This window comes from Betta splendens, chromosome 13 (assembly GCF_900634795.4).
Source record: "Betta splendens chromosome 13, fBetSpl5.4, whole genome shotgun sequence".
Classification (NCBI taxonomy): Eukaryota; Metazoa; Chordata; class Actinopteri; order Anabantiformes; family Osphronemidae; genus Betta; species Betta splendens.
This window is the reverse complement of record NC_040893.2, coordinates 19,134,601-19,149,241: the sequence shown is the minus strand read 5'-3', so window position 1 is coordinate 19,149,241 and position 14,641 is coordinate 19,134,601. Positions and strand designations below refer to the sequence as shown.

General features: G+C 45.2%; 1 protein-coding gene across 14 annotated transcripts in view; it reads right to left on the bottom strand.

Moving 5' to 3' along the window:
* Positions 1-445: 445 nt before the first annotated feature.
* The window catches only part of ryr1b (ryanodine receptor 1b (skeletal)), a 46,793-nt gene continuing 32,597 nt past the window's right edge, over positions 446-14,641 (bottom strand). For 2 of the 14 annotated variants that reach the window (XM_029171975.3, XM_029171976.3), the window contains 33 exons: positions 14,464-14,576; positions 14,285-14,381; positions 14,093-14,199; positions 13,954-14,005; positions 13,789-13,869; positions 11,314-11,413; positions 11,157-11,236; positions 11,003-11,079; positions 10,843-10,916; positions 10,421-10,438; positions 8,621-8,701; positions 8,434-8,522; positions 8,216-8,344; positions 7,947-8,051; positions 7,661-7,690; positions 7,039-7,068; positions 6,846-6,927; positions 5,459-6,768; positions 5,300-5,382; positions 5,002-5,176; positions 4,809-4,895; positions 4,459-4,713; positions 4,251-4,381; positions 4,112-4,154; positions 3,803-3,936; positions 3,653-3,713; positions 3,431-3,577; positions 3,224-3,358; positions 2,994-3,150; positions 2,814-2,878; positions 2,630-2,730; positions 2,461-2,512; positions 446-2,381 (listed from right to left, as the gene is read on the bottom strand). In XM_029171975.3, the coding sequence (XP_029027808.1) occupies positions 2,286-2,381; positions 2,461-2,512; positions 2,630-2,730; positions 2,814-2,878; positions 2,994-3,150; positions 3,224-3,358; positions 3,431-3,577; positions 3,653-3,713; positions 3,803-3,936; positions 4,112-4,154; positions 4,251-4,381; positions 4,459-4,713; positions 4,809-4,895; positions 5,002-5,176; positions 5,300-5,382; positions 5,459-6,768; positions 6,846-6,927; positions 7,039-7,068; positions 7,661-7,690; positions 7,947-8,051; positions 8,216-8,344; positions 8,434-8,522; positions 8,621-8,701; positions 10,421-10,438; positions 10,843-10,916; positions 11,003-11,079; positions 11,157-11,236; positions 11,314-11,413; positions 13,789-13,869; positions 13,954-14,005; positions 14,093-14,199; positions 14,285-14,381; positions 14,464-14,576 (4,377 nt within the window). In that variant the 3' untranslated portion in view covers positions 446-2,285. The remainder of the gene's footprint in view (positions 2,382-2,460; positions 2,513-2,629; positions 2,731-2,813; positions 2,879-2,993; positions 3,151-3,223; positions 3,359-3,430; positions 3,578-3,652; positions 3,714-3,802; positions 3,937-4,111; positions 4,155-4,250; positions 4,382-4,458; positions 4,714-4,808; positions 4,896-5,001; positions 5,177-5,299; positions 5,383-5,458; positions 6,769-6,845; positions 6,928-7,038; positions 7,069-7,660; positions 7,691-7,946; positions 8,052-8,215; positions 8,345-8,433; positions 8,523-8,620; positions 8,702-10,420; positions 10,439-10,842; positions 10,917-11,002; positions 11,080-11,156; positions 11,237-11,313; positions 11,414-13,788; positions 13,870-13,953; positions 14,006-14,092; positions 14,200-14,284; positions 14,382-14,463; positions 14,577-14,641) is intronic. The other 12 variants (XM_029171984.3, XM_029171986.3, XM_029171990.3 and 9 more) reach the window with 8 other exon arrangements.

Sequence of the window (14,641 nt, the reverse complement as noted above, 5' to 3'; positions counted from 1 at the left end):
ATAAAAGTACATTTGTGTTATAAAATGTCAAACTACTGTAGATATAACTGGCTGATTTGAATTGTTTTTCCTAGGGATTTAATCTTGTCCTTACATAACACCCACGTGTTTAGCCGCCTTGTTATTTTACTGTGTGTAACAGACAAACAAACAGAGCCCACCTATAAAGCAGGATCTGAATCCGTTCTTCCTACTTGTAAATCCAAATCTGGCTGTGTGTGGTTGGGTCCACAGCGTTTCTGAGGTACTGTTTGCTTGAGCCTGTTAAATAATTAGATTTTAAATAAGATTTTTTATACCAACCTGTTTGTTATTGCATAGCTCAGATCAGGTTGTACTTGTTAGCTCAGGAGTCAGCAGTTTCTGCAGATCCACATTAAGTGTGGTTGGTAGTACGGTTCAGGTGTGTCTACAGACCCAGAGTCAGATCACAAAGTACATTCGCTGCTTTTCTCTTTATAATAATCTCTTTATTATGTATGGAAACACAGGTTCAGTCAGGCAGAAAAAGTGATCTCCAGTCATCAGCTCCAGTTGCACACCACCAAGTCCACCGTTCTGTCAGCAGGTCAGTGACAGATGTCTCAATATCATTGATTACTTTTATAATTTATAATAATAAATGTTTTTTTGGCTTTAACATCCTATGTATTAGATCATAAGCTAGTTTCATAAGTTCAACTATTGCTGATTGTTCATCTGAGCAGGAGACTCAGTTCCCCATTATCTCAAGAAGGGAGGCAGTGATAATGAACACAGCGCCCCTTGCATGAACCTGATGCACCGAAAGGGTTCACCTTTCTATTTGTTTATGCAACTTTAACAAATGAAATGTTAACTGTCTAGATAATCATACAGTAGCATACAGTATGTGTGTTGGTCTGATTCAGAAGATGTGCTTTTCTGTGTCCATATATTGGGAGGTGTCTGCTTAAGGTGTGGACCTGTTTATCTGTATGCCTAAATACAGTACTTGGGACAGTTGCAGGAGTTTCAGGGTGCTCGATGCACTGGGTCTCTCCACCCCAGGGTGCCGAGGTGGAACTGCAGAAATAAAATTGACAAAGACAACTTTTTTGGATTCCTCTCTTCATTGAGTCGTCAGAAGCCCTCGTGGTATTTTTTTCCACAACAACACCACACATGACAAAAACAAGGGATTTGCTGGTTTCCTAAAAAGATCTATCATAAAAACCTAACTAGCACAAACAAAAGCTAATGTTCTCTTCCAACAGCAAACTGGGCGTGTTTTAGTCAAAGCTGTGGACGCGTTCACGAGTCATTTCAATTCTTCAAAGCCTTAAAGAAAAATAAATATGCATCTATGGTTTATGTAAAATATGTCTTCTCATAGAAAGGCCTCTAAGCAGCCCAGTCATTGCTCAGTTATACAGGTGACAGTGGCCAAAATGTGTACATGAAATACATTCATTACCTATTTAATGCACTGACAAAACTGACTTGTGCATAAATTGTCATGAAACAGAGTCGTGGCCAGAAATATTCGTATATATTCAAAGGATCTGATCTGCATATAGACAATGAACAAACAACCCTGGTATCCTCTGCTGTACAGTATGTGTATATCTTATATGGCACAGAGGCAGAGGAGCACATACCTCCAGGGATGCATTATAAGACTTCTGAGTGCAAACTGGGTTTACTTCACAGATGCAGATGACGTGTTCCGTCCTGGAGAACCTGTCCAACAAGTTCTCACTCACGATCACTTGTTTGAAGACACATTTCTAAGTCTTTAGAGAGGAAGGAAAAGGATGTTCCCCCTCCAAAACACTGAATTATTTCCCTTCTCATCACCTTCAAATCTGAAAGCAATCTTACAAACAATATAAATTAAGCACAGAAGTGGTAAAGCTAAATGTCTAAACTGCTAAAGTAGTGACATTGCTAGAGGCACTATAACGTTTACAGCAGTAGCGACTGGAAGAGCCCACAGTGTAAAGACACCGTCGATGTGCAAGGCAGTTCTATGTAGTTTACACAAAAAGGCCATGTAGTGGATTCAGAGTGGGAGAAAAAGGCCCCGGGCTTTTTACGCCTCTCAGATATTATTGTCCTGCTCGTCTCAAATAAAACCCATCAACATTTTGCTGCAGGTGGTACAAGTGCAGCTAAAGTGTGCATAGACGGAACAGAGGAGAGAAATGGGCAGACAAAGGCAAACGAAGATACAGATGTGCTCCATCTCTACATTTCCAATCCTTCTCTGCATTTCCCTCCTCTCCTCATTTCCTCCTTCAGACACACGTCAGCGATGCAGGGCGTTATCCCAGCTGATCCTCATACTGCTTCCTGAAGCAGTCCCCAGCAGGAAAGAAGTCCCAGCATCGCTCCTGGTACATCTTCCAGACATACGACTCCTGACAGGCGGAAAGCAAACATGTCAACAAAGCCACGAGAGACGAGCAGGGCCTTTCATTCACCTGTGCTTTTACTGACCTGTCCTGTGTGTTCTGTTTCGTCTTTATTGATTAGATACATCAGGAAGAACCTAGAAGAGAAAAGGGAACGTGAATGTAGGAAAGCAGGTTTTCCAGACTTTTTCTACATCTGAGTCATGATCCAAGCTGCGTAAAACGTAAATATGACATTATTTGTTCTTGCTCACATGTAGTTGGCCAAGTTATGCTCCTCTAAGGTGTGAGTCTCGAAGCCATGCGGCGTCGTGTCAAAGTAGTCGCTTCCTATTCCACAGATGAAACACTTGGTCTGGAGGGAGACAGCAGTTTAAATCACACTTGCTCACTTCTCGTAGCTGAAAAGAAGGCGACCAGGGAAAGTCTTTATCTCACCTCCATGTCCTCCCTGACCTGCTCCTGCTGGTCTCTCAACTCTCCAAAGGCATCAATGATCAGACCTGACACACAGACACGTTATTTGTACTAGATAGAAGATCACAGGGATTCACCACAAGGGCATTTTTTGTCGAGAAGACTAAAGATGACAGGACTTCAAAGTAAGACTGTGTCTACCCTGAATGATGGCCAGCAGGATGACAATGACGAAGAAGAAGAAGGTGATGTCAAACACCACCCTGTAGAGCTCGTACTCGTCCCCGGCAGGATCCTCGATTTCATCTCCGATGCCGCCACCAGCGCGGACGCCCACGTACATGTGGAACAGGTAACACTGCAGAGGGAGCGAGAGGGGCGTTCAGCTGGGTCCTACCGCTCTGTCCTGATGAACAGCATCGGTGACTCACTGTCATCATGTCATCGCACTTCATGTCGGGCTCATCCTCATCCTCGCTCATGTTGTAGAACTTGCGGAAGAAGTTGAAGGCGACCACGGTGTAGAGATAGACGACCACAGCCAGCAGACCCACCGTCATCACCAGCTGTGAGGAGAGCAGGGTTATGGTGCTGATCCACACGCCGAGGAAGCATCGGGTTCAAGGAAACGCGCTGACCTGTTTGCCGTTGTGGGTGACGGACGACAGAATGGTGCGCAGGGTTTTGACACCCATGGCGATGTCCAGGAGATGGCAGGCGAAGAAGAAGTTGTTGTAATGCCCCAGCAGAGACATCAACATGTACCACACCAGGTAGAGGAAGGTCTGAAAGGGCGAGAGGCTCGTCAGTAACGCACATTCAAAGCCGCTGCTGTGCCACCGACCGCTTCCTGTACTCACGTTGTCAGTGAACACAACTCCAAACTTCCAGATCTGGTACTTGATGTCAATAGATGTGATCCTGCAGAGAGGAGGACATGTTTGAAGCAACATTTCTCACCCAAAGCGTGATCTACATTGCTGATTTAAAGGCAAACAGCTGATTAGTACCAGGTGAACATCGAAGTGTCGGGTTCGTGTTTCTTCTCGTGCGTCATGGCGCTGACGTCCAGCGAAGCCAAATCCATGCCCAGCAACTCTGCAATCCTCTCTCTGCCGTAAATGTCTCCGTATTTATCCAGAACCTGGCCGCACACACACACACACACACACACACACACACACACACACACACACACACACACACACACACACACACACACACACACACACACACACACACACACACACACACTCAGGTCCATTCACTGCAGCACTAAAAAGGAGCTGCTACTATGAGCCAACACTGAAATAACTCACCTTCCTTTTCACAAACTTGTCCCAGTAATTATTAGGGAAAGTGCTGCATTAGAGGAGAAATTCAAATAAGTGTGACAGAATATGAATTCAGTGTTTTGTTTGCTTTCGGCCCAGGTTCTGACTGGACTGTATCTCTTACGGTGTGTTGAGCACCAGTCTGTCCCACTGGCCCTTAATATCATCGTCCTCAGGCTGCTCCGAGACATAGAGACCGTCGAACTCCAGCTTTCTGGCCAACTCCTTCTCTCTCTTGAAGATAACCAAAGGAACCTGAAGGATACAGGTTATAAAAACTTAATCCTACAAGCAAATACGAGTTTTCGTGCTGCTCATGTGATGAGCGTTACCTTGAGGCAATTATAGCCAATGATGCAAAGGAAGGATATGATGGTGTGAACAATGGCCAGGAAAGACAGGGCGGGTTCCATGTATCCAGTGCTCTCCTCCAGGAAGTAGTACAAGGGACCTTCTTCATCCTCATCTTCTCCTCCCTCATCCAACCCAGAGCCCTCCTCCTCCGCACCCGAGCCTTCAAACAGGCCAGAACCTTCAAAGAGGCCAGAACCCTCCAACTCCTCCTCGCCTGGAGGACTCTCAGACACCTGGAAAGTCAGACCCACCACAGGTCCTGTGAGCCTGGTCTGAGTGAACACTGGAAATGCAAATAAACAGCCTAAATGCAATATCGGTTACTAACCTTGTAGAAGAGCAGGATGAAATTGAGAGCGAAGGCAATGAACAAGGCGAGAAAACGCAGATTGTAGAAATTACGAGAAAGATAGTTCTGAGGAAGAAGAAGTTTGTTAGATTTGAACAGAACCTCCTGTTACTAATGCATCAGGCAGGTACTCAGGCTTTTGACCAGTGAGGCTAAAACAGACTCATCTCACCATGAACTTTATTCTCTGAATCTCCAGCTCGTTCCACAACTCGAAGCCCTCCTCTGCAGCTTTCTTGTCCTTCTTCGTCTTGGCCTTCACCGTCTTTTCCTCCGGCTCCTCAGCAGGTTCCTCCTTTGCCTCGGGCTCCGGCTCTGCCTTTTCGGGCTTCTCTCCATTTTCAGTGCTGGAAAGGACACGATAAGATTTAAGACTGGAACTGACTGAAACTCTTCATATTTTTATGTAAGTCTTCATTATCTTGTATGTGAGCAGTTTCTGCTCGACCCCTACAGTAAAGTCAACTCACTCTGCCTTCTCCTCCACCTGAGGGGCCTCTTCCTCAGTTTCAACCTTTACCTCCTCTTCTGGTCCTCCTGCTGCAGCAGCCAGCTGTCACAAGCACAGTTTGCACTTTATTAAATGGTTCTCGTGGGGCAGCAGTAACTGTGAGGCGTGAACACGTTACCAGTTTTCTCTTGAGCAGCGGCGTCCCCTCCGGAGTTGGAGGCTCCTCGGGCGTTGTCTCCCCAAAGTCTCCGAGGCCACCGGGAGCGTTGAACCCAGGCAGGCGTCCGCCCTCCCTCTCCTCACCGTCCTCCTCCTCCTCCTCGCCTCCTACTACATCTAAGAGTTCTGCGGCTCCGTCGGCGTCTTGGACCTCTCCAGCCCCCGGCTCAGGTGGCAGGTCGCCGTGGACCTCGTCCTGCGTTGGATCGGGCATGCTGGCTAGGATCTCCGTCACCGTCATCTTCTTGGCTCCCTCCACTAAGCCTCCACCGAACAGCGCCTTCCATATTAGCGTGAAGAAGCCCTTGCATATGTTATAAATAAATATGAGAATGCCCATCAGGACGGTGTAGATGAACGTGACCAGGCCTATCACCATCTCCTTTATGGTCATTTTTCGGAGTTTGCGGTACCGGCGCCGCAGGTTGCGGAAGGTGAACATGCTGAAGAAGTTAAGCACGCTCTTCAGGAACTCTGCGAAGGCTGAGGTGGACTCGGCGGCTTCCCCTTCCCCGTTGCCCTCCTCCCCTTCTCCGGACTCTGCCGCCTCTCCTCCACCCTCCTCCTCTTCCTCGTCGTCTTCCTCTTCTGCACCCTCTCCCTCAGGCTCCGAGATGGAGGCGGCGATGTTCATCTCAAAGATGGTGTCCTCACAGAAGTTCACAAACATCTCCATCTTCTCGCTCTCGCCGCCTTCATTGACCACATCAAAGATGAACTGTCGCTTGGACTCTCTGACTTGAGGCATCTCCCACTGGTTGCGATTCGCCTCACTGATTTCAAAGTAAATGCGTTCAATCCTCCTGCTGGCGCCCATGATCTCAATGCGGCCGAGGAAGGGGCGGAAGTAGTTGATCACGCTCTCAGCCTGCTCCAGGAAGTTCTGGAGGCGAGTGTCGTGGGGAACGTGCTCGGACAGGTTGGTGAGCAGGACAGCTATATTGAAACCAATGTCTTTGGCCGGCTCCTGGAATCGATCAGCAAATTCTTCAAAGTTGATCATCTCATTCTCGTCAGCTTCTGAGCAGGATAGGAGGAACTGGATTTCTTGGAGGGAGTACTGCTTCTGGCTGTCCATGGCCTTGGAGAAATCCTTCTTGGAGATTAGACCACGGGGGTCCGTCACGTAATCACGGAAGGCATCCGACGCCACGATGTCCTTGAGCTTGAGGAACATGTCGAAGAATTTAAGGATCATCTCCACGTTGCTGGAGGACTCCACAAGCATGTCCACCATCTGCCTGGCAATGGTCCCATTCACAACATTACCTAGAGGAGGTACAAGGTTAGAGGAGGTGAGAATGTAGAAGGCTTGTGATGGAAAGAGACTGGGGTGGAGCTCACACCTTCAAGCAGGGAGAGAAGCATCACCACCATGTCCTTCTGTAGATCCAACAGTTCCTTCAACAGTCCGATCTGACTCGAGTCCTGCAACAAAGGCCAAACAGTAAATCTGTTGATCTCGATGTGCATCTGCTGTCAATGTCGATTCTAGTTTATAATCATATCACAGTTCAAATATTGACTGAAAGAAACTACCTCAGAATGTGTTGTGCTCCAAAAATGATCCTTGGTTTGCATTTTTAAATAAAGAATAACCATGTTTAACACCATGAAGCGTGACGGACACAGACTGGAAACACGGTACAAACGGAGTCACTGTTCCTACAGTGTCGTCTTTCCCCTCGGCCGGATCTGACCACAGATTCTGAGACATGAACAGCCACAAATATTCTAGTACCTACTGGAGGTCTAGAGGAGAAGGATGTCACTGTAGGCAAGTTTCTACTGCCGGTGAATGAGGCCAATGACAAACTAGAAAAGTGGTCATCAAAATACAGCAAAGAAAGGTGTTTAGAGGCTTGAGTAAAAAACTCAAAATGAAGAAAATACTTTTCGTACGAAACAGGATTTTAAGGTGCAGTTCAACTTTACACTACTAACTAACTTAGTCTTTGTTATTGGTCAGGATCTGTCAGTTACATACAGTGTAGTACTTGTAAACTCTATTTAAATCTTAACTTAAAAACCCCAAAAATAAAAAAGCAAAAATGCTGGTGAAGACAGAAGGTTGCGACACACGGTGGGTGATGAAAACGAGGCTTAGAATAAGGTGGTGAAGCACGAGATGCCTCATACGAGGAACGACACGGGCGCTTACGCCATTTTGTTGTCCAACATCTGGATGCATCTGGAAGCAACGTTACAGTCAACAGCTTTCATTTGTAATGTCACAAAAAACTAACTAGAAATGTTTGAGTCTTTCATTTTAAAACAAGCCAATAACACCAAACATCAAAAGGATATTTACAGTGCACAGAAAACATAGCAGCTAGGATTTTTAAAGTATTTGAACATTATAGAGTATTTTAAATTGTCTCTGTTTTACCTTTTGAAACCAAAACACAGACTTTATTTATACTGAGACTTAGATGAACATCTCTTACCTGAGCAAGTTTCATCATCATATGAGCGAACACATGCAGGAAGCCAACGACGGCGTCCCACAGTCTGCTGTGAGCCAGAGACTGCTGGTTCCCAGTACAGGGGCCCTGACACACGCATTGTTGACATTTTAGGCAACAGCATATACAAATCAGGCTTTGTTGCAGTTTGGTTTGTCTCTGTGTGGTTTGTTTAACTCTGTGATACATTCATCCAACATCTGAACCTGAAGTCTCATCGATGTCAGTCACTAAAGCAGCACCTCTCTCACCTGGATGTACTCAGTCAAGCTGTTGAAGACCTGCTTAGCCACAGTCATTGCTTTGGAGAAATTCCTCTTCCCAGGCTCATCGATTATATCCTTTCCTGAGTAGTACCAGTAAAAGTCGCTGATCGACTCCTGCCATGGGGAAAGGTGTTGTTAACTGTTGTTAAGGCTCGATATAAATTATTTTAGCTTCACGATAAGCCAAATTTGAGGAACCTGACCTGCAGGCGAAGCAGATAGTCCACAGTGCAGATGATGACGTTGATGGTGGTGGTGCTGCCGGTCTGAGTTCTTAAATAGTTCTGGAAATCTGAACACAGACTTCACATTCAGTCTATGGGACTATAACCATCAGCAAAGCTGTGAACACGCTGGTCTCTCCTCCAGATGTGCTCGTCACAGACTCACCATTGTTGTGGCCCTCACAGAGAAGCTGCAGGAAGCGGAAGAGGTCACACGTGAACTCGTCATCAGCCATCACTTTCTCATCTGGGCAGAGTAACAGAGGAGTAAATGTGAGCAAAGGAAAGCTTCACAGTCCCTGAACAGATCAACAGCTGTGTTATTCTGTTAGAACACACAGATAGAACAAAACTATCAGCGCAGATTAGCGATTAGGTGCAGGAAAAAAAAACACCAGTGGATTACACATTAGCATTTGGAGCGTAGCTTGTTCTATCAAAACAAATAGAAATCTCCTGTTTCATTACTGGTGCATTTAGTTGCTTTATTCATTTATTGATCTATGGAGAAATGTTTTTTGTCATTTTAGTATACTACTCCCTGCTCTTATTAAGACGCGTTAGCAGAAACCACAAACTCCAGTAAGTGTCTAACCAACCGTCACCAGCAAGAGACCGACGCATCCATTTCTGTTGTTACCTTCCCCAAACGTTACCTCTCTTTTGTTTTCCAGATACTTTGGTAGAAAAGAGGCAGTGAAAACAACTCAAGAAGGCGGCAGATCAAATACGGCTGATACTGACACATAGAAATGGAGATGAAATACACAGACACAGAAAACCAGGGAAAAAGACACCGACACAAACACATCTGAAGAAACAATCGTGAAAAAATGTTGACAGTGAACAGAGATTCAGAGAAAACCAAAACACGCCCATGCAGGACAGGTCTACTGAACTCTGCAGAATCCAACAGAGTGGAAAACACTCAAATGTGAATCTGAGATAATGGAGAGGAATCACTAATCACTTCCTACAGTAACAGGGTTTGGGTTCATGTAAATGAATTGAATGAAAGGCTTCCTGTGGTTCTAATTTGAGTGAAGCAAGTATATGAATTGTGTTAGAATTCCCTCTGCCCTCCTTCAGTCTCTGTCTGCTCTTGACTGGAAAACAGAACGTGACCTCGTCAGGGGAGTTTAGTAACTAATCAAACTGAAATTTTAAAATAGGGAAGGCAGGGAAACTGTAATATCATTCATATAGACACACCCTAAACCAGAAACATAGGAGCGCTGAATCCCATCCAATACAAAATCCACCTTTTCTATATTTTGTCAATAATGCATCAGAAAGTTTCTTAAAAATGCACAAACATGCTCACTCTTATTCATGACAGTACAACGACATAACAAAAGTGGGAGTGATGCTGGGTTTAGACGTAACGACAGGGGAGAATCTGTCTGAGAATTCTGAGGACGAATCACAACTGAGCCACGGTTTAGCTTAGGTCCCATGGACTTCCATGGTGAAGCTCACAGAACGCTGGGGACATGTAGCATTTCAGCCTGTGTTAACATGGACTTCATCTGAGCTATTATTGTGGGAATAGGTTAAAGACGACTTAACCTGCCTTTGCAATTCATTTCAGTTTCTAGGGCACATAGTGTCAGATCTTTTTGCTCTGCTTAAGTAGGCGAGAGGAGGAGGAAGGTTACATCCTTTCCCTCTCAGTGATCAGTCAGACGTCTGAGAGGATCAGAGTTACAGTAGATCTGTGGTAAAACACTCAAGGATGAAAATAAAACTTTACAGTCACTTTGAACCATCAGGGACAGAGGCACGTGCGCCATTAAAGCAGCACGTGTATCACAAGTACGTGACTGTAAGGCTTGATTTCACCAGTTCCTTGAGTGCGAAATGAAATGCACGATAAGTTCACAGGGCGACTGAGAGCTAGAAGAGACAGAGGAGAGAAAGGAGGGAAAGAAGGAAGGAAGATATATGACAGCAAAGTTTCATTTACCACGTTCTAGCTGCATATCTGAGAACCGTGAGAGCAGCATATTGGCGAGTGGGAGGGACACGGACATGAAGGATAAAGGGTCGAAACGGGGAGAGTGAACGAGGTGTGGGAGAGAAAGACAAAGAGACACGCAGTGAGTCCAAAAGTCTCATGGCTGTCAGAGGATGATAAACAGTTTCATACATCAACCGTCAAAATGCTGAGACCAATACAAGAACATCACAGCTCTAAAGACTGTGAACACACTCACATGAAAACACTGGTAACCAGGTGTCCATGAACAGGCACAGTCAGACACAAATGGACTACGCAGATGGCACATGATAATACAAACCAATGCAAAATGGATAGGGAGACGTGTGGCAGTGTTTGTGTGTGTCATCCTGGCTGGATGTGATGCAGCGGCGGCCGCGGACACTCACTGGTGCCTTCTTCTGAAACCATTCCAAGTCCTTCAGCCTTGTTCTGCCTCTCAAAAGCGTTCAGATCCAAAACACTATGAGCATCAACAGAGTCAGTCACTTTAACGATCCACGATCCAGCGAAATAAGCGAAGCTGATTAAAGTGTAAATATTAGAGACCTGCAGGTCTGCATCAGAGACTGAACGCTGAGGAAGAATCCCACGTCCTTCTTATCCTTCAGGTAGTCCAGCATTCTCTGGACACAGAAAACAATGAAACTGAACTAAAACAGCCTAAATGTGTCATATGTGAAACTGACAGATCCTCCATTACCTGCTGTACGTCACTGTTGCCTCCATTGAGGATGGAGATCCCCAGTTTGAGTGTGGAGGAAACCATGGCTCCAGGTTCACCTGGCATGAGGACACACTGAGGCGGTGTGCGACACTTTTTGACCCACAAGAACTAGTACAGGTTGAGGTGTAGCTACCTTTACAGGCGCTGATCATCTGCAGCACCATCTCTGCAGCCCCACGGTTGTGCAGACGAGACTGCTGGTACAGAAGCCTCTGTTTCTCCATCTCTTTTTCCTGTGACCAGAGTGGAGAGACACAGCTTTAACCCTGTCAACACAGACTGCACTGCCCCCCGCACGCGCACACACACACACACACACACACACACACACACACACACACACACACACACACACACACACGTCCTAACTATTCTTTGCTTTTTTATTTTCTTTATTTCCTTTTATTTATTTCTTTTATTTTCTTTATATTTTTTTTTTATTTCTTCTTCTTTATTTCATTATGCTTTCTATTTTTTTCCATTTGGAGTAATTCTAAATCTTAGGACATGAAAAACAATTTACATCTTTCTATAATACTGTACACTTTATTAATGTGTTCACCTGAACGTCAGCATGTAGAACTCTAACATTCAGCTGAAACACACTTGTGTTAACAATGATGATGGAGATGTTGAATCTGGTTGCTGAAACTAAGAGCTTTTACTCACTGACTCTCACAGAGATAAACAGAAACACACACACACTCTCTCTTCCTCTGGAACACAGTGTGTATTAGTGGAGATCAGTATTCCAGCTCTCGGCATCTCCCAAAGGTAGCAAACGCTGGATGCCAGCAAACATGTATTCCCAGTGCACAACACACACTTCACACACTCCCGAGGAAGCAGCAGCAGCTGTTGGAGTGATGCTTACAGCATGCACCTTCCACTTCCAACACAACACCTCTGAGCCTGCAGCAACCTCACGTGCTGCCCTTCAGGGGAATTGAAACTGAGGAATGCACCTCCTTGAACTGAACTATGAGAATGACGTAGGTACGTAGCACTACTCGATAATATTTAAAGGTAATCATGTCATTTAATTTAATTCTAATCGACAAATTTTAACTAAATTAATTATGGGCCGCACAAACAAAATTCTGAATAGATTTGGAGATCGGACTTGTGGTGATTGGAAAAAAGTTCTGTAGTTTAAAACCACATGCAGTGTTGCAACTGCTCCAGTACATTCACTGTGCTATTAGACCTTTGCAGCACCCAGGAATCCTGTAGACAAAAGAGATTAGAGCTTACCCACCCACTCCTCACTGTGCAGCCCCACCCAAAGCACCCACGACTGCATCTACCCCCCCAACCGCCCCCCTCCCTCGTAAGCCTGACTGTGTTTAAAACTATGGCAGGGCAGTTTCTGGATACAGAGGTTCTGCTCATCATTTGATCACATGAAGTGTGTCTGAGACAGTTTATGATTATGACAGCGGGGGATGTAGTGTGCTTGGATGAGCTGGGCTTGGGTTTAGGACAGTACAGCGTGTACGACTGTGCAGGCTTTTACTGTAATCCTTGGTGAGCACAGAGAGGGAGACTTGTTAACATTGTCCAATTCAAAGTAAAGACAAACAAAATCAAATGTGTGTGACTTGTTAGTTTTCGTTAGACGCTGTGAGTTCAGGTGAACACCGAAGGATGTGAGTCAGAAAAAGGGTGTGGCCAGTGTGGCAGAAACTGAGCACACACAAACAAGATTAGCACAAAAAACTGTTTCTTCTGTGACTGTAGTAAATATTCTGCATGACTCAGCAGAACAACACTTCTCAGAGTTTCCAAAAACTAACCAGCTAATTCAGTCTTGTGTGGCAGCATCACATTTCTGAGCACGTGTTAGTTCATTCATATTTTACATGGTTTCATGTTCAGGATGCTTTTTTACACCTTCCGTTTTGTACCATTAGTACAAAAATTACTTTCTGACAGAGGAGGCTAAAGTTCACACATTAAAGTGCACCTGATGCAGGTCCCTGCATAGACGAGGTCCTACACTACTACAGTATGTACTATGTTGAAGTAGCTTAGCTTTCAATTCAAAGCCCTAAATACATGCTCTAATATTCTATTCTAACAAATGAAAAAGACGGAAAGACTACGCTAAGCATTTAAAGGCTAAACATTTCACCACACCAGTGAATCTTTTATTGTCAAGCTGGTGATGTGTAAATGTTTTGCTGAGGCGCAGTCATTTACTACGACTAAAAACATTCAAGCACATCGGGCTTAAAAAGGACAGAGTAAAATATGTCATAGTTAGCAAAAGTTATTATTTGGTTTTGGCTGCTGTTTCATTTTGTTGTCTTTAGACGCACCATCTCTCTGCACTCAGGTCATGCAATTTTAGAAGCAAACTGAGTTTGCAACATGGATCCCACTAGTGGGCAGAGTCCAGCAAAAGCATGCACAGGTCAGTCCATCATAGCAGGAAATAGACAAGTGGTGTGAGTGAATGAGAGAAGACAGGAGGAGAGAAAGACTGTTGTAGGCAGAGTGAGGTGGGGGGGTGTGCCGGGTGTGATGTCTTGGTGTGGTCACTCGGTGCTTGGGGAGTTGCCTCTCCGCTGACTCCCCTGTCCCCCTTCCCCTGGCCCCCCCATACCATCTCTGTCTGTCGCACCTCAAAGGACGGCTCCTCCCCCTCCTGTTCTCCCCCTTCGTCCTCCTCACCAATGTGACAACTCTGGAGACAGATGAAAGAAAGTCAGGACCTCAAATGCAAAGAAACATCAGTAAAAATGACAGGGAGTGTCAGGTCAAGTCTTACCTTTGCCATAATATCCGCATATGATATATAAAGAAGGTCAAGGTCAAGTTTACTGTAGGGACACAACAGAGCAGGAATCAGTCAGTGTCAGTGAGGAACAGGCGTCAGCTTCACCAAGCTGAGAGAGAAGAAGCCCTACGTCTTTTCTGTGAGAGCTGTACGACTGAAATGAAGGATCAGCTGGTGAAGGGGGTCCGGCTTGGTCTCAGTTTCCTCTTCCTCTTCCTCCTCCTCCTCCAAGGCTTTCTAATTACACATAGTGACAAGCTGTGGCTACACTGGACAATATAATGAATGACCTGTTGTAAACGTTAAGGGATTCATAACTTACTGATAAGTCATCAATCATCTTGTCCTCAAATGAGTAGCCTTCGTTCATTAACCAGTTACGCTTGTATGCGTCCAAAAACATGTTGATTGCTCTGTGCCTGTAAAAAAACAGGTCATCAGGGTTTAATTAGGCTGTGAAACATCTCGTGTTAACAGATTTTCCTAATGACGCGTGTTTACGTGGGAATGTTGTACAGAGGGGTCATCCTGAAACAGGCCACCACAGCCCTGCGACGCTGCTTGGACAGCAGCTTGTGCCAAACCATTTTCTTTGACTTGAAGGGATGCTCTGTCTGAAGAAGAAGAAGAAGAACGAATGATCCACTGAGAATGATCCACTGAAAAGCATCCAGTATTA